This window comes from Montipora foliosa, chromosome 10 (genome assembly GCF_036669935.1).
Source record: "Montipora foliosa isolate CH-2021 chromosome 10, ASM3666993v2, whole genome shotgun sequence".
Classification (NCBI taxonomy): Eukaryota; Metazoa; Cnidaria; class Anthozoa; order Scleractinia; family Acroporidae; genus Montipora; species Montipora foliosa.
Window position 1 is genome coordinate 6,791,862 of NC_090878.1, and position 23,244 is coordinate 6,815,105.

Consider the following 23,244-nt stretch of genomic DNA (forward strand, 5'->3'; position numbering starts at 1 on the left):
GGCCTTTTTATTTTTATTGTAGTCTAGTTTTCCATATTTTGGGGGCGTTTGCACCTCGTTGGCTATCTATCATCTCATATCCAACGCGCGCTCATGGAATAATTGTAAAATAACTCCTTACAGTGGGCGCAGCTGTGGTGTCAACTATTATTAGTTTATGTCTAGCTAGCCTGAAAGCTGGCTCTTCCGTTGGAAACGGCGTATGGTTGAAGTACATAACCAAGCCTCTGTTGAAAGTGGCAATGTCTAACCTACATGTATGTAACAAAATTAATAAATTAATATTATTTTTAATAGTGGCATGCAGATGATGGAAAAGCATCAAATTTAAAAGAAATTTCAGTATCTGGACAAGTTGTTGGTTTGTTAGCAGTTCTGACAGCTTGTTGTTCCAGTGGATTTGCGGGTGTCTACTTTGAAAAGATATTAAAAGGAACAAAAGCAAGTATTTGGATGAGGAATGTCCAATTAGGTGAGCTTAACCTTCAATGATCAATTTTTGTTTGGGAAATGAACCAGTTGTCTGCTGGGGCCGTATTAATGGCCTTCATGTTCTGTATGTTTTTACAAAAGAAATTCATCAGGCAAACAAATTCGACTTGGAGTTGAGGATGTTTATGTTGATGCCCACCAATATTATTAACTATTAAAAAGTAATCGTTATTATTATACCCTAATGTAACAATAGAACTTTTGTTTGTTGACAGTCTTTCTATAATGTAATCTTATTTTGCATTGATGAGTTTTCCTAATTTTGTGTCCTGTTAGTTTACTGTAACAGTTTCTTTTATGGCATTACACTGCACACCTCAATTTGCATTGCTACACATGTCATTTCAAAATTTTGTCATGAATATGATTAATAAGTAATCACATGATTTTGAGCACATTTGGAAATATAATGAGCACTCATAATTGTTTTCAAAGACTACGAGTTCGTTCATCTTTGAAAGTATTTACTTGACGTGTATTTATTCCAAATTACACTCAAAATTGTGAGATTTAAAAGTGTAGACTATTTTAATCAGAGACAAAATGTAGGGCTTGGCTTTTGATTAGATGGTGAGTGCACAAATAAAAGGTAAACTTACAATAATTGACATGATATTGTGTTTGGGATCGTTTTCATGTAGATGGATCATTTTAGTCCTAAATTGCACACACTGTGTCTTGATTTTATACACAATCACCAAGTCATTTATTGATGATACAGGATCTTTTGGTGTCATATTTGGCATGATGGCTGTTATGATAAATGATGGAAGTCAAGTTTCTAGTGGAGGATTCCTTCAAGGTTATAACAAAATAACATGGATAGTTATTTCACTCCAGGTAAAAAAAAACGATATTAGTAGTGATGACAATAATAATGATAGCAACAATAATCACTGCACATTTTTAACTCAGGGACTTATGTCAAAGGTCCAAAAGCACTGTTGTGTAATAGATGTTGACAAATAATGTAGTGCATAAACCGTATTCATAAATGGCAGTCAAGAAATTATTCTTTTGTCTTTGTGCTAATCATCCTAACTAGCCTCAATTTGGAACAAAAATTCTTTTGAATTTTCCTCGTGTTTACGAGGCTAGTTAGGATGATTAGCAGAAAGACAAAAGAATAATTACTTAGCCGCCAGTTATGAATACGGTCAATGGGTTTACAAAATGAACATTTAAAAGGAAAACCCAATGGGACAATGCACCAGTCTGCTGGGCATTCATGGTCTTTAACCTATTGACTCCTGCATTTTTAAATTGGTTTTCTCTGTGGGAGGTGATAAATCTTTATAGCACTCCTCTAAGAAAATTAAAATAATCTTTATTTCAGGCATTTGGTGGCTTGGTTGTAGCTGCAGTAGTCAAATATGCTGACAACATCTTAAAGGGATTTGCAACATCTGTGTCTATTGTTGTTTCCTCGTTTGTGTCATTCTACTTCCTCGATGATTTCCAGCCAACAAGGTAAGTGGAAATCATCTTTTTGTGCTATATTATCTCACTGTTTTCAACGATTCACCTCAGTGTCAGTGGCTATTGTGGTTCAGTAAATATCCACCATTAGACACCTCACTTTGGTGAATAGTTGTTAAGTATCCTTTTTTCTCCCACTTTAATCTATGGCCCTCATGCTTTGCACCCTGGCCAAAAAACTGAAACACAAAAAAAAAATAGAAATACAGGCTGTAACTTAGAGTAACAACCTCTAACCCATTGATTCCTAGGAGTGAGGCTTAATGGATTTTACCGTCCAATGCTAGACAGTTCAGGAGTCAATGGGTTGTCTAAGTGTGGTCTTTACCGGTATTTCAACTGAGACATTTCCTCTGAGAATCATGCGAAAGTGAGTCATTGCAGCTCTACTCCACAATAGATAACAATTATTAACAATAAATATTATTCGCCAAAGGTGACATGAATTTCGGGGAATAAAAACTAAGGCAAAGTCAAGGTTTTTATTCACCGATATTCACTGAGCCTCAGGTGAATTATTGTTTTAGTATAAGTTCTACGTACATACAGCTGTAGGTCATTTGAAAAATATGCATTTTCTTTAAAACAATTTAATTTCTTAGTCTGTCACCTCATTATTTTTCGTAATAATCACCTCAAGTGCAACCAATCACCTATGTAATTATACTAATAACTGATGTGGTGCACTGTACTCTTGCATAAATTATGGATTCACCACCCCAATCACCTATGTAATTATACTAATAACTGATGTGGTGCACTGTACTCTTGCATAAATTATGGATTCACCACCATAATCACCTATGTAATTATACTAATAACTGATGTGGTGCACTGTACTCTTGCATAAATTATGGATTCACCACCATAATCACCTATGTAATTATACTAATAACTGATGTGGTGCACTGTACTCTTGCATAAATTATGGATTCACCACCATAATCACCTATGTAATTATACTAATAACTGATGTGGTGCACTGTACTCTTGCATAAACAATGGATTCACCACCCCAATCACCTATGTAATTATACTAATAACTGATGTGGTGCACTGTACTCTTGCATAAATTATGGATTCACCACCCACTCCCCCTTCCCAAGGTTTCAATTATGATCTGAAAATGGTGGTGCCATACAGTATTTCATTGTTTTTTCCTTTTTTTATTCTTTATTTTAGTTTCTTCTTTCTTGGTACATGTGGTGTATTAGCAGCTACATTTCTCTATGGTTTACCAGAAAGGCCAAAAGGACCAATAGCAGATATAAAACCTGTGTAAAAGCCATGAGTGTTAACGCTGCATCAAAAGAAATATACATGTAACTCCATCATACTTTAGCATTACAAACTTGTTCTTAAAAGACCCCAAGTGTCTGGCACAGGAATTACATTGTATATCCCGTACATCTAAGTTTAGGCAAATGCCAGGTGGTTTCATTTATAATTTATAAGGCAGGTCCTTTTAACTTATTATTATTTTACGCTGTACTCTGGAAAAAAGAGAACCAATAATTATTTGCTTGCTGCTGGCATTCAGATTGTGCAAATTTGACAGGTGCAGTATTTCAATCATGCAACAGTCTCTAATGCTCTATCTGAATGCCTTCAATAGGCTAACCATGATACTGCTAAATATTTATTATACAAAAAGTAGGTATTTAAAGCAGGATAAGACTTTTATTTGTGTTAATTTATTACTTGCAAAGATGGTTATTCATTAGGTCATAAGAACACCCAGAAAAAGCATGTAATATTTGCTTAAATCTTCTATTGAGGATAAGGGTTTGGTGTTTTGTTTCATAAAAGTAAAATAAGAATTATTATTGCTCCTGGATAGTTGAATTTTAACAAAAGAGATAGTAACAATTTTTTTTAAACCATGTAGCGTGATTCAGGGATTTAAAAATAAATTTTAAAAATACAGGTACACCAGTCTACTTTATTTGGTAACACCGTTAGGGTCACATTCAATTGACTGTATTCCAGAATAGGAATACATGGAATAGAAGTTATGGAGATTCACATTAAATTGTCAAACACCTGCTAAAATCCTTGTTGCTTCAAACTCCCAGACATACTGTTTTAAATCACCGCTCCACATAATTTATTCTTATTCCAGAATAGGGTCAATCATTTTGGTTACCCTAATCTAACCTGAGATCATGACCTCCCTCCCTACTTAAGAAAAGTACGCCTGATCACAGGTTAACCCTAATCATGCTATTACCACTTCAACTGAAATCAGCCATCCCCACCTACCCTAGTTTGTTCTTAATTATTTTTTGTTCTCATGCCCCGATTTTTCCAGAGCCAGAATGTGGAAAAATCTCTTGTTAGTCATGCTCCTTTACCCATTAGGCATTTTCTTCATATTGTATAAAAAAGTCAAGTTCATCATCAGTTATAATATCAAAGGATGAGCTAGAATCGTGGCGAAGCAATTTGGAACAGTCTTCTTCGGCATCAAAAAAATCCTCTTCACTTCCTGAAAACGAACTGTCTCCATTCAATGCAAGTTGTTGGTTTAGGGGGAAAAGCTTGTTTGTCCGCACCTCCTTATGGTCACTGTCCTCAATTTTCTGTAAAGCAGAATGGATTCTTAGGTGCAAAAGACTTTGCAAAAGGTGATCACGGTGTTTCCTGTAAAAAAAATTGAAAAGACAAGTGTTGTGTGTGGTTAAGTGCCAATGAGAACATTTCTAATGAGGCCAATATTAACATGCAATTCAGGAGTAGTTAAGACAGGGTTGGTGCAGTTGTCATGTTGGGGTTTCAAAGATGTTAGTTTGCTCTTTTGCCTCTCTTTCCTCTTTTTCGATGAGTACTGATTCCACGCCTTGGTGTTCAGTGCTCTGTTGACAGGTGCAGTTGCCATGGTGACCTTACTGCTACAGAGATTGCTGCCCTCATCTGTTGCTACATTTATGTCACCTTGCATCCAATACTACTGGCTTGGTGTTTCAAAATCTCAGCGGGTTCATACTTAACAAACGTCTAAATCTTTGGAGCATGGCTTTGAATATTATTGTTCTTCTTGCTTGGTTGTATGACATCTTCTCTAATATCAAGATTCCTATTAATGTTTAAGACTTGGTTTAACTTTGTGGACAACTTTTCAAACCCATCAGACCTTGCACGTTCCAAGTATTCTTTTGCTTGGTTAAAGTCTCCCTGTTCTAGGTAAAGAAAGCCTATCTCTGCACATGTGTAAGGTGCCAGGTAGAGATCATGGCTGATGTCTTTTGACCTGCAAAAAGGAAATAAACTGCTTTTGTTTTTGCCTCTAAATACTGTTAAAATCGATCAAGGCAATTCCTCCAAAATAAAATGATTACATGTAGCACTCTGTCCTTGTGACTGGGTTTGTGTGAAATAAGACTTTGTTGCATGACCTGTTTCTCACAGATTTCAAGTCAACAGATGATCTATACACCTTATTTCAAAATGGCTGCTGATTTATGCGGATACAAATTGGCCCTTGTTGCTTCGTTCAAGATAAAATATTCTTTTGAATTTTAAGCTTAAGAATGAGACATCAAGGGCTAATTTGAATACAAACAAAAGAATATTTAAATGCGGCCATTTTGGAATAAGGTATATACATTCAAGTAATACCAAGATAAAGATAATCAATAATGGTCTCTAATTGAAGAGCAAGAGGACACTTTGTGATACTTAATTCGGGGCATTTCTGGACATACTGTATCTCTCAGATAGTACATGAGCTGTGATTGGCTAAAATATTTTACTTAGTGGACTGTATTCTACAGTACGGCCTGCAGTACAGCCTGCTAAATTTAAAATTTCAATTAAAACATCTAGCAAGTTTTTCATGTCGTTTCTGTTACATAAACTTGTTAACTGTTTGAAACTTGCAAGCAACTATTTCAAACAGCCGAGAAGACTTAGTTTTGACATGGCAATCTTCTGCTTGACTTCGACTAGTTTCCTTGCCCGTTTGTCAGATTAACCTCAGATATCATAAATATATTACTACCCTCATTTTCTTGGTCTGTACTGTAAGTTACGGATCCTTGTTTTTTTCCCATTGATTTATGGCCTGCACGCTTCATGCCTGGGCCAAGTTATAAACTTGGTCCGTAACTTACAGTATGGACCTCAAACTCGGTTAGTAAGTGATATATACTTACTGACTATAAGCGCTTTTCAGACATTCCATGGCTTCTGTTTTCTGGTCCAAACAACGATAACACATTCCCAGGATCAGTTTCCCCAAACACAAGTCATCCACATAATTTCTGTTATCAGCTATAAAACAGTTCACAAAGAATGATAACAAATCTTGCACCATGCAGAGGCAGAAACATGTACAGTACACATTTTGCATGTTTTGCTACAATTACATTACAAGCCAAAGGGTCATTATTTATTGTTATTAGTTTTAATAGGGGCAAGCAAGTCTACATGTATGCAATCCATCAAGTTCAGTGAGCCATGAGAATGCTCCATAATCTTGAACACACTGGCAACATGCAAACCATGTTCCTTGCATACTCCGTAATTCTTGCATTTAAAAAATGGGCAATCAATGACTGTGTGTGGCTATTGCTACAGAAAATAGTAAAATTTAATATATATTTCAATGTGGGTAGAACCGAGAGAGGAGTAGATGAATGCCACTTGATCAGGTGCACACACATTTAACCACTCTGTCACATTGCAACAAAAATGGGGACACTCACTGACTCCAACAACAACAAAAATGGGGACACTCACTGACTCCAACAACAAGATGACAATGTCTGTGAGACAGCAGCCACAAAATTTGCCGTGTTTACATTTTTTAAACAAGGGTTAAGGTTTGGAAAGCACTTGAGATTTTAGAACTGTTAATCATGCTTCTCTTCAGCCTTGTAAACTCTAAATGCATCAAGCATGATACATGCTGCAATAATAATGGTTATTGTTCAAAGAAATGTGCACGTCAACATTTTTGGAAGAAAAATCAATCGTTAAACACAGTATTACTGTAACAAGTCCCATTCAGACAATAGCAGTGCTAATAGTGTCGGTCGGGATAGCTAAACAAGTGCATGAAAGAGAAAAAATTAAATTGAAGCATACAAGTAAATTATGACAGAAAAAAGTTATGACTGTATGCCGAAGTAAGGATATCAAGGTAAAACTGTACAGTGGACTTACCTTTAGTCTGCTTCAGTTTATGCAGAGAAATTTCCACCAACTCTATTAAAGGTTCCACTAAATCAGATCTGTGATTAAGCACTTTGAAACCATTCCAAATATAAATAAGCTCCTGTCGATAAAATCGGCCAAAACTTGGTGGTCATTAGTTTGTTAGTCATTCCAATAATTACGCTAGTATGATATTAAATCTAGAAACAATCAAGAAATATGGACCAAAGAAAAGAAACAGGTAATCACCAATCCAGGAAGAAACAAGTGACCATTTTGTTGAAAGTACTTCTTTGCTTTGTGTATTGCAAAGTCCTCAAAAGGAATGCTCTGACCACCAATACGTTGCTTGAAATCTGGTAGCTGCCTTTTAACAATAGAAATAAGGAAAACATTCAAATTAAACTTTAAAACCAGCTAACATTTCCTCCAAAGTACAGGTGCGTGAAGAAGACAATCATGTAGCTCACGTCGGTCTTTTAAAAATATTTCAAGTTGACCAAGAGCCAGTGAAGTAAAGACTGTTAAAAGCTGATGAACTGTTGGCTTTTTAAGTGCTGTATACCCGCGATTGCAGACCAGAATTAAACTTTAAAAAGATGGGATAGAGAGAGAATAAAATTGGAGGCAATTTCGTGTGAGCTAGTTTGATTAAAATATATTTAGTGGGCTGTTGCAGGTAAATGATGTAAGGTCATATGGTTTTAAATTCAGTTCACTTAAACGAAATAAATAGCAATCAAACTGAAATAAATAGATTACATGTTTCTTTAACCTTTCTGGTGTTTGTAATAATTTAATGTTTGCTTTAACATGTTCACTGACCTAAACAGATATTCTTCCTTGTCTTGCTCTTCTTCATCTTGTCTTGTCACTATTTGGTTTACAAGTCTGGCCATAACTTTAAATGAACCCTTAAGGTGCAAGTATACAGTCTAAAAAATAAATATTACAAGTTATAAGTTATGAAAATAAACACTGATGGGATTATTCTTATGAACTAAAACATACGGTCTGAAATATTTCCCTTGTTATATTATTTTTTTGATGCAGTGAGAGGTGAAAGTAACTTTCAAATGTCGGAAATTAAACATAAGCAGAATTGAGTGAGTTATTGACTACAATTTCACTTGGAAACGTGCATTACTTGAAATTTTGTCAAACACTTCACTGTTGACATAGCTATGTTCTTGCGCCGAAACTAACAATAACACATGAACAGTGGGTCAACTCATACATACCAATTACCTTTGATGAAAGCCAGTTTTTGATGCGCATGTTATAAACGCAGATGTGTGTGTGCAATTTTCGTATGCTCCTTTCACAAGCATTTTTGGGACGCTTGTTTCTGGTGTGCACTGTACGACCAATAGTACTCACTTGAAGTAGTATTTTTGGGGTAGTCCATTTGGGTAGTCCATGGACTGGGGGTCAGTGTTTTCTACTCTCCCAGTATGCACCGTCTTCAGGTAAAATTCAACTAATTCTTGTAAGGGAAGAATAATTTGAAAGAAAGCTTGCTGTCAATTTTTTGCCTTGTTATTGAAGGAAATGGTGCTTCAGTAAAGGGTTTGATCTGCAACACTGGTGGGAAATTTATTTTATTGCATGTGGTTTTGACACGGATTGTGTTTCTTGTTTGCACACACACAATGAAATTAATAAGAAGGGTTTTTTACCTCTAATAGCAAGTATGTTGTTTGTTTCAATTAATTTTTTTGCTGGAAAAAGTTTTTGTGTGATTTGTCAGCCTTTGGTGATTCATCGTGTTGTGTAATATTCAAGCTAAACTAATTTGCATACCTGGGTTGAAATTTGATACGCGAGCAGTTTTCATAAAGATGACGGGAATTTTTAGCCATTTTGTATTTCAAGTGTTCTGTCTTGCAAATGATTAATAGATAGACATAGTTTTACACGTCAGAAACATTTTGTTTAGTCCTAGTGTAAAATGAAATTTATTTGGGAAGCTAACAATATTTCGTTAACTGGTTATTGGTTAACCCAATTGTTGCCATGACTTACTACTGCGAACACTGTTTACATTACTCAATTGATATTTTTCAACAATTATATCACTTTAAGCTAACCTAAAATCATTCAGATAGTAAAAAACTTCATATTTATGAACCATTTCCTTCGCTTTTGTGTTTGTCAGCATAATGATTTGCGATAATTCAGGTTCATGTGTTCGCTAGTTTGTTTTTGCATCTCATAGATCTATGTTTAGATTTCAATTACAAACTCTGTTTTGATTGGCCACTGATTGGATCGGCTCGATCCCCTACCCTGCTTCTTCCATTGCAGGAATAATTACCAGGAGTCCTATTGGATTCCTAGGCTTTTTTTGTTTTATTTTTATTTTCAGTATTACTCCTGGCAAAATCCAGTTTCAATGCCTTCAAAACCACCCAACTCACTGCTCTCTGTTATTGTATAACATGTACCACAGGCAACCCGGTTTACGCTCACAGAGTGTCTAGTTTTCAGTAAAAGGTAAAGTCTGCTTATGAGCCAAGTGGCCCATTAGGCCAGAGCTTATCCTGGTTTCTGTAGCATGAAGCGACTAGGAGTATTTCTACTTCCCCCTGGATGGGATGCAAGTCCAACGCAGGGCTGCCCCCAGCATTAAATTCGCCAGTATTCATTCATACACATGGGTGGAGAGAGGTACCATGAGAGTTAAGTGTCAGGCCCCGGCCAGGGTCCGAACCCGAACCCATACCACTCAATCCGGAGTTGAGTGCACTAACCATGAGGCCACCGCACCTTTTTCCATTTTTTTTGAATTTTTTTATTTTCAGTATTTCTCCTGGGAAAATCCAGTTTCAGTGCCTTCAAAACCACCCAACTCAGTGCCCTCTGTTTTTGTATAACATGTACAACCAGCAACCCAGTTTACGCTCAATGAGTGTCTAGTTTTCAATAATTCAAGTTTAATCAAATGATCCCTGGGAGTGAGACATCCTATAACAGAGTTTACTCTGTCTTATGCCAGACGATTTTACTTGTCAACTGGGGTTGTCCTAGGGTGCTTGAGGTGTCATTGGGTTCTAATACTCTGGCAAGATTTAAAATCCCCACTCACCCTTGACCATAAACTCTCCCTGAATAAGGTGCCAGCATAGCGATAGGCTTGTACCCAGTCTCCTTTGTATCTGTTGATGAAATGCAATAATAGAGCCTGAAACTTTATACTCTGGATCATTGGCTGAATAATTCTCATATTTTGATTGATCTATCACAGGCGAGATTTTCAATTGAATGTCGAAAGTAATTAGCAAATTGCTTTGGTTTATGATTACTTCACTCAGTGATTGGTTCAAAGTTTTCGCACCACTTTTTCAACCAATCAGAAGTGAAACCAAAACCAATTGTGGCTCGCGCGTGCACATTTTCCCGTACTTTGTGTCGGCTACGTGTAATTACTTCAAGTTTTGATTGCTTTACTGGATTGTCTCTGTCCTTTTTCATTGGCCAAAGTAATTACTTTGGTTTTGGTTTACGATACTCACTTGCTCTAATGTAATCATTCTGTACTTTGTTTTTGTAAGAATCAGTCAAACACTTGGCTTTGCACACCTCTGAGTCACTTTTGTTCTTTCTAAAGTTTTACAATACCTGTGATCTGAACAGATCAACTCAACAAACTCACAGAAACTTGGAATTTATTTGACATGTTTAAATTAGAGAACTGGAAGCTTAGCATCACTTAAAAGCATTTTAAACAAATTTGCTTTGTTTAAACAAAAGTTACATTTACAAGTTAAGTAACTAACATCACATGCATCTACATGAAAATTGTTGATAATGCTTACGCATAGCACCACATGAGCTCCCAGTAGAAGAAGTGATGAAACTGTTTTATATCTGACTGAACTGTGAGGGAATGCTTGTATCTACTGATTGCCTGCAGGAAGCAAAACATTATGAACATTTATGTAAAGATGAATTATAAATCACTGACAGAAACCTGAATATAATATTGTTTCAAATAAATTGGTACCTCATCAAGTCTTCCACGTGAATGCTTTATGCGCCCATCAAAAAATAGAAATAGAGCTCCCTGTGAAGATAAAAGTTAAAACTGTCCTCAAAATTAAATTTACTTCAAACTCATTGAATTTTTTTCCTGCTGGCCGAGGAACCCAGCAAATGTTTTTCTCACACACAGCTGGGAGAATGGGGTCCAGAGTGTGGGGCATCTTCAGGTCACATGGTTTGTTGGTGGGTCAGTTTGTTTTCTGCCATAGGCCATTGCCTGACCTGCCCATTCGCACCCAACCTTTGCAAGTCTTTTTAGTGCAGCTTCATAGCTTTTTATGCTATGTTTATCAATTCTATTCAGTGTGTGAAAATGTTCATGATTTTCTATAAGGTGTGTTATATAATGTAATTGTTACAATTTGGTTCAGGGGCTGTGGAGTATGTTTGAAAGTGGGAAGGGGGAGCTTGGTTTTGGTTTGGATCAGGGGAGTGTGAGGGGAGGGCGAGAGGTTTAGGAGAAAACAACACCATAGGATAAAAGTGGATAAAGGTCAGGTTGCATGGTTGGCTTGGCTTGGTGCCCAGTTGTGTGTGAGAGAGCAATAACTTATTTTTATTATTATATGACTGAACTGAGTGTTAACAATCAAGGAAATGATTTTTTTGGATAAGCAGTAATAGTATTGTGGTTTAAAGACCTGTTAATTGACTATTTTCACAATCCCATAATGCAATACCTTTTGGGGGGTAGGGGGGGTCTTTACATAAAAGCAATACAAGTTAATTACTCTTGGGACTGTATCATGCTTCACTGAACTGGATATCCATTGTTTTAATGCAAATAAAACCCAAAATGAACTGTATTATGGGATTGGTAAAAAAAGGGAATGGTTGAAATTTTGAAGTTGATGCGATGAACGTGCTGAGATTCAGGAGTGTAGGATTTACGGCATTAATGTTGTTCTGATAATAACAATTTTATGCTAACTGCAAGTGACTCGTATAGTTACACACCTTTGGAAATGTGGTGAGCAGTGGCTGAAGAATTTCCTCTGATGAATCCACATCACCATCACCATTTCCTAAGAAATAGTAATGTTTTATATAATTACCGGTATGTTGTAGTTAAATTTTTTTTCCTCGTTTAAAAATTTTTCAAACTAGTTTGCTTTTTACTTCCCTTTGTTTCAGATTATGACAATGCCTATAAGACAAAGGAAAGAAACCAACCAACTAATCTGAAATATTTTTTACCCAACGAAAAATTTTAATTACAACATATACATTAACACCTGAGGTAATAAACATCTCAAACGAGAAACAGAATGAACAAAAATTTTCCTCTTCTTTTAATTAGTGAATAGCCAACATGCTCACTTAATTATGTCCAGGAATCCAAGTAATTATTCAAAATGCATGCCCAATTTTGATATCCAACACAAGTTTCCCCTCAAGTCAGACAGAAATCGTGAAAAGAGTTTCTCAACTGGGTTGACATGGTAAACTGACCACCGTAGAGAAATTTGAAGCTGACGTTTCAAGCGTTAGCCCCTTTGTCAGAGCAAAATGGCTAATGCTCAACTTAAGGACAGCATTCAAATTTCTCTACAGTGGTCAATTTCCCAGATCAACTCAACTGAGAAACCCATTTCTGTGTTTCATTTCCCCACCGACACACCACCACAGTTAACCCCTTTATCAATTTTGCGTCAGAAATAGTACTACCTATTTCCAAAAAGAGGGGTAAGTTCTGTACTTATGCAGGTTCAAATAATATTAGTATTAGATTGGGCCGCATTCTGTTTTTAGTTTACAATACATTGCTCTGTAGGTTAATGCACCACTTTCAGAGTCTGAGGAAGACTGTACTTTAAATAAAATCAGATTACTGGTAGATCCGTTCAAAGACAAGCAAATCAATGACTGTACAGTGTAATACAAAGTAGTTATCCAAAACAGCTTTAAATAAAAGGGTACTCTAATTTTACTATAATAATAATAGTAATAATAATAATAATAATAATAATAATAATAATAATCACTTGCTTTGTTCCAACAATCAAAGAAAGTGTGATAAAGTTGTCCCATATACTTGACTGCTATGGTAAAACAGGCACACCACCTTGCACTCACCAAGGTACTGAATGATCCAAGTGTGATAACCAAGTAGAAGCAATGAGCACAATGGGGACCTTAGGCTTTGACATCTGCTGCCCTTTCGCAAGTGACTGAGTCCTAAAACCTATTAAGAAAGATTTGCTTAAAACTCACAGGACAATAGTTACGCGTAAGTGTTATTCTTAAGCAACTCTGAATAACACTATCTTATGTCTGTGAAGTGCAATGCAGACACAAAGACAGTACATAACATCTGAAAGAAACAGGACTATTTGCCTTATTCTTGTGGCAATTTTAATTAATATGACAGATTTTCACAGTAAAAGCTCTCTACCTGTCGCAATCTTGGACAATGGAATCCCAATAGCCTTTATCTCTCAATAAGATGATTGAAAGAATGATACCACAGTATATTTATTATGGCATCACAAATTAATATTAAGCAGGGAGATAAACAAAAACACAATTTTTTTTACTAGCTTGCCCATTCAGGGGTTTCAATAACATTTAAAGTTTGGTAGCTGGTTTGAGTAAAATAACCACTTTGTCATTGTCAAAAGGAATTATAATCTTAGTTTTGATAGAATCTGTCTTAACCCTTTAACTCCCAATAGTGCCACTTAAAGATTTTACTCTGTCTAATGCCAGAAGATTTTACTCTGTCTAACGCCAGACGATTTTACTCGTCAATGGGGAACCCCACGGGGCTGAAAGGGTTAAACCCATTGACATCTGAACCTCCCTGGAACACCCCTACTGACAAGTAAAATTGTCTGGCATTAGATCATAGAGTAAAATTGTTCAAGTCCCACGCCAGGAGTCAGTGGGTTAAATGGGGACATTTACATAAAGTTCTTGAATGGATGTTAACCGGTTGGTTACTTTCCAAAACGTAATTTAACAATGACCTGCAATGAGTGACCTGTGAAATGTGACCTGTGTTTTAGACCCCCTGGATGTTAACCCAATGACACATAGAACTGCACTGGACAGCTCCAATTGATGACTAAAATCGTCTGGCATTACAAAGAGTAAAATCGTTCAAGTCTGACTCCTAGGAGTGCATGAATGGGTTAATCGGAGAGTGCAGGTTGAAGTACAAAATTATTACAATAAATGAAACAACTCAAGCCTTTACAAAAATGCTATTAAACCTTAGGCTTAAAACATTTTATTATTTAAACCTAATGTTAGCATAAGTAAAGTTTTGGGTTGTTTGAGCTATAGTGAAACTGTGACCTGCAACCCTAACCTAACCTGGCCAAGCTGGTTGGGCCCTCAGAGAAGTGCAATTGTAATTTGTTCACAGCTCTGTGCAAAAGTCTAAGAATAGAAGTCTTTTTGAAAATCTAGAGATTTTTGTTTTAAAGTGCAAAGCGCCTTGCCATGACAACTTAACAAGCTTTCACATTTAACAATGACGTGTAAATGTGTCAACTTAACAACCTATGCAATGGTGTTCAACTTGGTACTGTGCAAACTTTGCAAGGAGGCGTGACTGTCAGTCAAATTCACACATCCTGATTAGCAGACAATTTGTTAAAAACTTTGTTAGGTGGTCACGGTAAGGCGCATCGCACTGTAAAAGAATTGTCAGACGATAGCTACCCTTCAGATGCTGTGAATGTTCTGACGATTCAGCATGGAATTACTACATCCTTGACTACTTTGACACCATTAGTTACCAGGATCCAACTGGCTCGGCCAAAAATCAAAGCCACGTGGATACACTATGATGGAAAATTTTTTGAATACTACACTCCAGACACTATAGATATTTAAACGAAAAGTTCAAAAAATGGGAAAAAAGAAGCATCGTAGGGACTTCTTAAATGTAAGTTAAATAAGTTGTACAAACCCTATCTCCAGAAAATCCAACCCACTCTAACAACTTGATGATAATAGGTGGAAGTAGAGACAAGACCTGTCAAAAAGAACAATGCATCCATAATTTGGGGGAAACCTCTTTTTTTATGAAAATCCTTAATTACAAAGGTGAACTCTATAAACTGTGCAAAATTTTTCTGTTTTCACTTTCACATTCTTTTAAATGAAACTGCTGTCAAACGTTTTAGGATTTTTTTTTAGGAAAGGCAAAGAATACATTCTTGTAGGTCAGGATGTTCAAATAGTGTATTCTAGCAAACACTATATTGGAGAATTTGGTTTTATCAACGGAGTTGATAATGTAAATTGGCCACCGTACAGAGATTCTAAAAGCTGACGTTTCGAGCGTTAGCCCTTCGTTAGCCCTTCGCTCTGACGAAGGGCTAACGCTCGAAACATCAGCTTTTAGAATCTCTGTACGGTGGCCAATTTACATTATCAACTCCGTTGATAAAACCAAATTTTTGTATACTCCTTCCCCACCGACGCAGCATCACAGTTTCTTTAGAAACTACCCCTTCATTCACTATATTGGAGATACTGACTGAAAGTGCTGAGTAGACCATTTTACAATTATTCTGTGCTCCAAAGTAAGATTGGAGTTGACCTTGCTTTGATACAACCCTCATAGCTGTAATACTAACGAGTTTCTATTTACATATGAAAAGCAGTGAGGTTTATCAAGACATGGTCAACTCCAAAAAAGGAAAGGAAAGGAACTTTATTTGTCTAGTCGTTCTAGCGCTGGAGCACTACTTGCGAACACTGTAAACTGAAATTAACAATTAACAGAAGTCAAGTCAAATGTTGGTTTTTGAGGAGAGGGGAAACTGGAGTACCAGGAGAAAACCTCTCGGTGCAGAGAAGAGAGCCAACAAACTCAACCCACATATGATGCCGAGTCTGGGAATCAAACCCAGGCCACATTGGTCGGAGGCGAGTGCTGTCACCACTGCGCCATCCCTGCACCCCCCAACCCTGTAAAATGGTCTATCAGGCCGCCCATGGTGATGGATTGCTTCCTTGATATTCTTATACTGCAAAGTTGAAAAACCAAGAGCAGCAGTTAAAAAGCTGATAACTTCCTAACCTTGCATTGTTGCTTCATTGAGGATTTGCTCTTTTTTTCTGTATCTGCCCTTTTTCTACAATTTTGTGCAAGTACGTTGTGAATATGAACAATGCTCGGAAAAGGCATGGCAAGGAATTGTTAGTGCTAGGAAGAATTTCAAAGTGCTCCTCCCATAATGAATGAATCCCACCTTGTGGCATGCAAGTGTTACTCACCAAATTAAATCCTCCAATGCCAAAGTGAATCCCTGCCTCCAAGTCTGTCATTTCCACAGCTCGACGAGAAGAGCAATGTTGGCTTACAACCATTTCAAGGCAAGTTCTGTGCATGACAGCAAAAGAATATTAATATACATTTCACTGCCTTCACTTTCTCATGACTAACAAGACTACTTTGCAAGAAGTTTCTGTGACTTCATATCTCCTATAAATGGGAAAAGTCACTAATGACAATCAAGCATAAAGTGTTTTGTAACAGTCAACACCCACGTATAAAAACCTAGAATTTAAGAACCTGTAACACTAAAAAAAAATTCATTTTAGACCCCCCCTAAGAGCCAGGTTAGCCTAAAAAATTAAACAGACTGAGGTTCTTATTTTAGAAAATGACCTTGAAAGTTCAGGTGTCTGTAACGAAATAATTGCCCTTATGAAATACAAAGGTGCCAGCATCCTCATCAGAGGAAATCAGTTATACCATACCATAGAGTACATATCTTTTGTGGAAATAAGAACCAATTTAAGAGCCTAGATAGCCTAAAATTACTGTAAATACCATTTTTATAAGAACCTTTTCAGACTAACTTGGAAAAGTCTAGCTTCTTATATGCGGGTGTTTACTGTACTGTTCTATCAAAATACATGTAATATTGGGTAACTTTTAAATTATTACTTGTAATTCTGGTAGCTCCTCCGAATTTTGAAAGCTCCCCAAACAAAACTGAGGATATTTTCATCCTGAAAGAAATATTTAGGAACATGCATCAATACAACTTAATTTTTACATGAGCTTCGATTCCTTTGTTCTTTTTGGGAGGAATATCTTACGTAACCCCCAAATCAACTGTCTGAAAGGCTGGGTGCAGCTTTGATTGTTTAAAGGGAAGAAAGGGGTTAATGAACTTGCTTGCTCATGTTGTGAACCCGCAAATATAAATTCAAATTTGTTTTCCAAAAGCTCAGTTGCAGTACTGCCACTAAAACTGCTTTGCGTAATAAACATTTCTGACTCGGAATTGCTCAACATTTCAAGCATTCACTAAAAACAACTAATTCAAAATGCAACTTAACAAAATTAAAAAGCCAAGAACCTTGTTAATACCACAAATGCCAGCATGGAAGGTTGAAAACAAAAGAAAGGTGAACTTGAAAAACCTCAGGCTGATTCTTTTCAAGATTATACCCAAATGCAATCCGTTTAAAAAAAAAAATTGTCAAATTGAGTCCATCCATGCTTTTCTTTCCTTTTGCTGTATTTATTTCATGTGCTTCAACAGTGTTTAGTAGTTAAATTGAAATGTTTTATTCTACTTTTTGGGCATTTTGGGTGTCATGCAATTACATTATTTTGTGTGACATGGCCCTATTGGTGATTTGTTACAGTTCCATTTAACCTCATGTGATTAATGTTATTCTATTTTAATAGCTTCAGATTACTACTTTACTATTTACTGAATCCTGAAGTCCAAGCCATCTCATATTGACTACTCTGAATCAGCGGCCCACTGACCACTACTTGGTGGGTTGTCCTAAAAGCCGGAATCCGGAATCCGGAATCACAGGTCATTGTTTTATGAATACAGAGAGTAAAAACTATCCTAAACATTCATAAAAGCTAACCTTAGGCCTAAAAACATTTGTTTAGGCCTACTTAGGCCTAAGGTTAGCTTTTATGAATGACCTGTGATTCCGGATTCCGGATTTCGGCTTTTAGGACAACCCCTACTTGGCTGCCCTACTAGCTGGTTAACAACTGACCAACTGCTTCACTGACTAACAAACTGGCATTCCCACTCACTGGTTCCAGCTAACAAACTGACTTACATGTACTGGCTTATGAACGCACAGACTGGCTGACTGACTAATTGACTAGCTCAGCTGTTTAACTTGTTGAGTGACTGACCTGTTGGCTCCCTGACTGGATGAATGGCTAATTTGCTGACTGGCTAGCTGAATGGTTAGCTAGCTGACCCCATAAAACACAATGTTGAAGTACAGCTGGTTTATTTGAGTGTCTTCATGAACAATGTAGTGGTTGAGTGGGGTAGGGGATAAGGCATTGGTGGCCATCTTCTTAAGTTTGATCCAAAATGTTTGAAAGATGGGAAAAGTCTTGACCCTTTTATCTACAATTGTGGCTGACTGACTGAATGACCGCCTGGTTGGCAGTATGACTTGCTGACTGACTAGCTGGGTGGTTAATTGACTGGATGACTGGCTTATTCACTGACCAACTAACTGAATGGCTTGCCAGCTGCCTCATTGAGTGGATGGCTGGATGGATGGATGACTGACGTACTGGTTTACTGGCTCACTGGCTGACTGGCAGGTTAGCTGGATGGCTGACTTGGTTGCTGATGTAGTGACTAACTGGTTGGCTAACTGGCTTGTTGCCTGGTGGAATAGCTCTGACAGACTGACTTACGGACTCACCGACCAGCCAACTGACTGACTAGTTGATTACTGGCTGACTAACTTAACGACTGACCAAATGGCTGACTGACTAGCTGGTTTACTGACTGACTTGCTGAATGGCTTACTGATTGATCAGCTGGCAGGCTGGTCAGCTGACTCACTGGTTGAGTGGATAGTGATTGTCTGGCTGACTAGCAGACCAACTGAACTGTTGAACGGCTGATAGATTGACTACTTAAAAATTAATTGTTATGACTAATTGACAAACTAATAACACTGACCTGAATGAAGGTGACAAGAGAATCAAGGAGAAGACTTTCTGTGTAACAGAGCTCTGCATGCTTTTCGTCTGAAAATTCAATTTATCATATCATTATCCACTTTTTTTAGTGGATGCTAAACCTGAACCGCCCTGGACTGCCTCCATTGATGAGTAAAATTGTCTGCCCTTAGACAGAGTAAAATCTATTAAGTCCCAATGGGTTAAAAAGCACTAGTCTGACAAGTTTAATACTAAAATAATATAGAAGTGGTACCATCTTTCAAATTTAATTGCTGACCTTGTCTGTTCTTTACTATACACAGTTTCAGTTTTAATCTCCTTAAAATCTGATTTTTTCTTGAATGAATTGTTTTGCTGAATCTTGCACTGATTTTTTGTGTCTGTAGTTGTTTTGTAGTGCACAGCAGTACTGTACTTTTAGTTATTGTAGTTGTTAAATATATTGCTGAGACATACTCCTGAACAACTGCTTGTGAACACTTGACTGTCCAACAGTTAAACTTGTAACAATTTACTGAAGATTCACATTTCTATCCATATCATGTCCATTTTACATGTAAGTAATCTTGCATGGGGGGGGGGGGGGGGGAGAGAGGGGCTCTGTGGCCCCATGAATATGACGCTGGATAAATTACATTAAACACTTAATTTGTTCACACTTCTTTTCTGAAAGTACACTTGTGATAAAAGAATATTATTACATTAAATGATTATTATATTAAATGACCTTCAGTGAAATTCTCATAAGAAGGATTCCAAATCCAACTTGAAATTGTCTCCGACCACTTTGGCCTTTTTCTGTGTCTGGAAAATATCAAAGGCAAAAAAAATTGGGTCTTTTCCTTCCTAAAATGAGTAAGCCACAGAAAACATTGCAAAACTGCACGATTGTCATTGATCAACATGATCAGATGCCCTTTATGTTGTTTATTGTCATTAACATAATAAATATATGTTATTCACTGGCCGGGAGGTCCGTATTGGGAGAAACTGTGCCCGAGGCAGCCGATGGCCGTACTCGAGACAGAGGGCACAGTTTTTCCCAATACGGACCGACCAAGGCCGGTGAATTATATTTATAGAAGGTAGGAGAAACTATGAAGAAAAACTGGCGTTGTTCTCTTTATCCTCTTCGTTTGGGTAATAAAATTCGCTTTCACTGTGATAGCTTTCGTCAGAATCCATTGTTTTTTTTATGAGAAAGTTGTACAATAACACAGCTCTATTGCAAAAAAATTAAAACAAATTGATTCTTTGCTCTTTCAATTCGCAACTTCACTCTGCGCTTAGCGTAGTTGGTTACCATGACCGTGGTCAGGAGATAGGAAAATACTGCCCGCTCCCGGAACCAATCACATTGCAGGATTCTCAGGATACCGCCCGCTCACGATCAAAGGAATAAATAATAATTTATTATACAATTCAAACCTTTCACAAACATTCAATGCATGCTTGATGCTCTTGGCAGCCTTCTGTATTGCTTGCTGAAATGATATAGAAAACCATCAAAGGCAATTAGATCTCTTTTAGTCCTTAATATTTTTAAATTATTTAATTGAAAAAGAGAAAAGATGTCATTTTATCAAACTGTACTTGTTCAAATTTCAGGAGAGCTTGAATGCACATAATACCACTGTATGCAAGTGCATGGTACATGCTGTGCTGAACCCTGAAAAAGTAATATATAGATTTAGCCAAGCCTAAAGAGGAGCTCCCAGGTTATTTATTCTTACTGGCCTTACTTAAAGCTGTGCTCTGCTGCCAATACTGTGCCTGAAAAAAAAAACTGGCTTGCCTTCTAATGAAGGAAGCTTGTGATTGCCTGCTGAAGCCACATTATGGAAAATTGATTCTTCAAGTCAAGGGATAATCTCCCTGGATGATGGCCTAATACTGTGGCTTACAAGTTGGTTTGCTTGCTTATAATCACTGTCACTGTAATTTAATTATTGGAGGAAACTTGTGGTTGCTAATGATCGATACATGTACAATTATTCCAGTCTGCTGCTTTTTACTTTCAACACGTCTCCTTCAGATTTTCCGCAACACATGTATCTACTGTATACACCTCTTTCCAACAAGAATTTATACACAAGGCTTTGAACTCCCACTCCACCCCTCAAGTAATTGCATCTTACAACTAAGCAGAACCTCTACTTCCCCTTGGAATTTCTCTTTCCTTCCATGAAGTGTGAGGATGATGGGTAGGTCACTATCGATACTTTTCCAAACACAAGAAAGATGAACAATATTATTCTTGGTCCTCACCAAGGTTCGAGCTCCTCCTTTGCTTGATGAAAGTTGTTTGAGAAGCAAAGTTCTGAAGTTCTATTGACCATTGCAATGGCTTCAGCCATGGGAAGAGCACTTTGAACCTTGCTGGAAAATTACAGTAGTATAATATTAACAATTATTTGCTAAAGACAAGGTGAACATCAGTGAATAAAAACTGAGACAAGTCAAGGTTTTATTCGCCAATATTCACCAAGCCTGAGGTGATTATTATTGTTTTATAATTTAACATACACTGTAGGTGATTATTTGAAAATATGCATTTTCTTTAAAAAAATTTCTTTATATTTCACCTTGACAAAATGGCTCGAGAATCACTTTGAAAAACTGCTTAGGCGATTATCGTGTAATAATCACCTCAGGTGTGACCAATCAGCACAGAGAATTTTCAATAATCACCTATGTAATTTTACTAACAAAACATATTGGTAATTACAACTGAGAATTATCAGTTAAAGTCTCCTATTCGCAGATGCTGTGTACGTTCAGCAATGCGCTCTCCATAGCGACAATAGTGTTGTTTATATGAGAAAAATAATCTGTGGCTTGCATAAGCAGCAGACTACATAAGACGCGAACTGGGCCATTTATAAGAGTAGATGTGAAATGCTCATATAAATGGGTCGCAGCCAACTGGCCCAATGATGATGGAATTTCAGGGTTTTCAATAAGAATTTTAGTAGACGGCAAAACCTGAGGAGAAGGCAGAGAATGTACAACGAACACCAAAGGTGTGCTTTCCGAGGGCCGAAGGCACAAGCTTGTAGGGGTGTCCATCCAGGGGCATCCTTTCCGGGAAAACTTTGAAGAGAGAGAGAGCACATGAATACTCTAATTTTTTTTGAAATTCGGTTGATTTAATGCTCCTTTGCATTATGTACAGCTGTGTGCAATGTATTTTATCTGTCGTGATCAATAAGACCTTTTGTGAATGTCGTCTTGTCAAGCTTCAAATGTAGTTAGCAAATCAGACCGCTTACACTAAGTACCGGACTGCTGGACCACTCCCTCAAAAACGTGTGTGCTTGATCTTTGACATAGACAGGGAAACAGAAAATTATAGCCGCCAAAAAAGTACTTAGAATTCAGGCGTCTCTTTTGTCTTTCATGAGCAAAACTTTCCAGATCCAAGGTTCATGTTCTGTGCAAATGCTTCTCATGCTATTTGTAAAATTTGGGATAACTTCCAAGGAAAAGTAGGCAGCGAGTTTACACACAATAGAAGGTGAATTTCAAGGGCCGCCAGCTCTTATTAAAAACCCTGACTTAATTTTGATGCCTCATTTTGGCGTTGACCATTAATTGTGATGCAAGATTTGCAACATTTAATGCTAAATGGCTCGAGTGAGCAAACAAGTGAAGCGCTTGGCTTTGTTTAAGAAAATAGGCAACCCAAATTCCTGAACTGGAAAAATCATCAGTGCAATTCATGCACGCGCTGGCAGGCCTATTTAGCTTCCAAAACGATTGATTGTGAAAGTTCAGAGAAAATGTCACCCTTGCCATTTTCTCAGGCAACTTGACGGAAGCAAAAAGGAGGTCTGAGCTATAATGACAAAACAAGTGCATGCACAGAGCCGTTCACTGCTTCAGCGAGCTGCAGACAACACTGAAGTACATTTATACACACACTTTCACGTCCAAGGTCTGCCATGGGTAAGATAAGCACAGCCTAAAACCCCTGTTTGTTTTGTTTGTTATTTATTTGTTTGAGCAGGTTGAAGTACGTTTTGGCAGCTATTCAGCTGTGTGGACAGGCTATTACCCACCCACCCACCCATACACTCACAGATGACAGCCACAACACCGGAACTTCATCCCCGACTCTTCTCGAATAGTGTGTG

At 37.3% G+C, this 23,244-nt stretch overlaps 2 protein-coding genes across 2 annotated transcripts in view; one reads left to right on the forward strand and one right to left on the reverse strand.

The window, feature by feature from the left end:
• LOC137973513 (UDP-N-acetylglucosamine transporter-like) overlaps positions 1-4,023 on the forward strand; it is a 7,855-nt gene extending 3,832 nt beyond the window's left edge. Inside the window, exons 4-7 of the mRNA XM_068820341.1 lie at positions 298-472; positions 1,214-1,332; positions 1,829-1,962; positions 3,154-4,023. Of these exons, the coding sequence (XP_068676442.1) occupies positions 298-472; positions 1,214-1,332; positions 1,829-1,962; positions 3,154-3,253 (528 nt within the window). The 3' untranslated portion in view covers positions 3,254-4,023. The remainder of the gene's footprint in view (positions 1-297; positions 473-1,213; positions 1,333-1,828; positions 1,963-3,153) is intronic.
• LOC137973512 (tetratricopeptide repeat protein 39B-like) lies at positions 4,003-21,487 on the reverse strand. The gene is made up of 19 exons (XM_068820340.1): positions 21,377-21,487; positions 20,702-20,777; positions 20,537-20,592; positions 19,836-19,912; positions 19,107-19,174; positions 17,084-17,148; positions 16,408-16,513; positions 15,092-15,157; positions 13,249-13,357; positions 12,130-12,197; positions 11,135-11,194; positions 10,947-11,038; positions 10,217-10,286; positions 7,954-8,063; positions 7,378-7,495; positions 7,138-7,249; positions 6,126-6,243; positions 5,105-5,221; positions 4,003-4,614 (listed from the first exon to the last, which is right to left on the reverse strand). Exons 1-19 carry the CDS (start codon positions 21,463-21,465, stop codon positions 4,329-4,331), a joined length of 1,863 nt encoding a protein of 620 aa, XP_068676441.1. The 5' UTR covers positions 21,466-21,487; the 3' UTR covers positions 4,003-4,328.
• Positions 21,488-23,244: the final 1,757 nt, after the last annotated feature.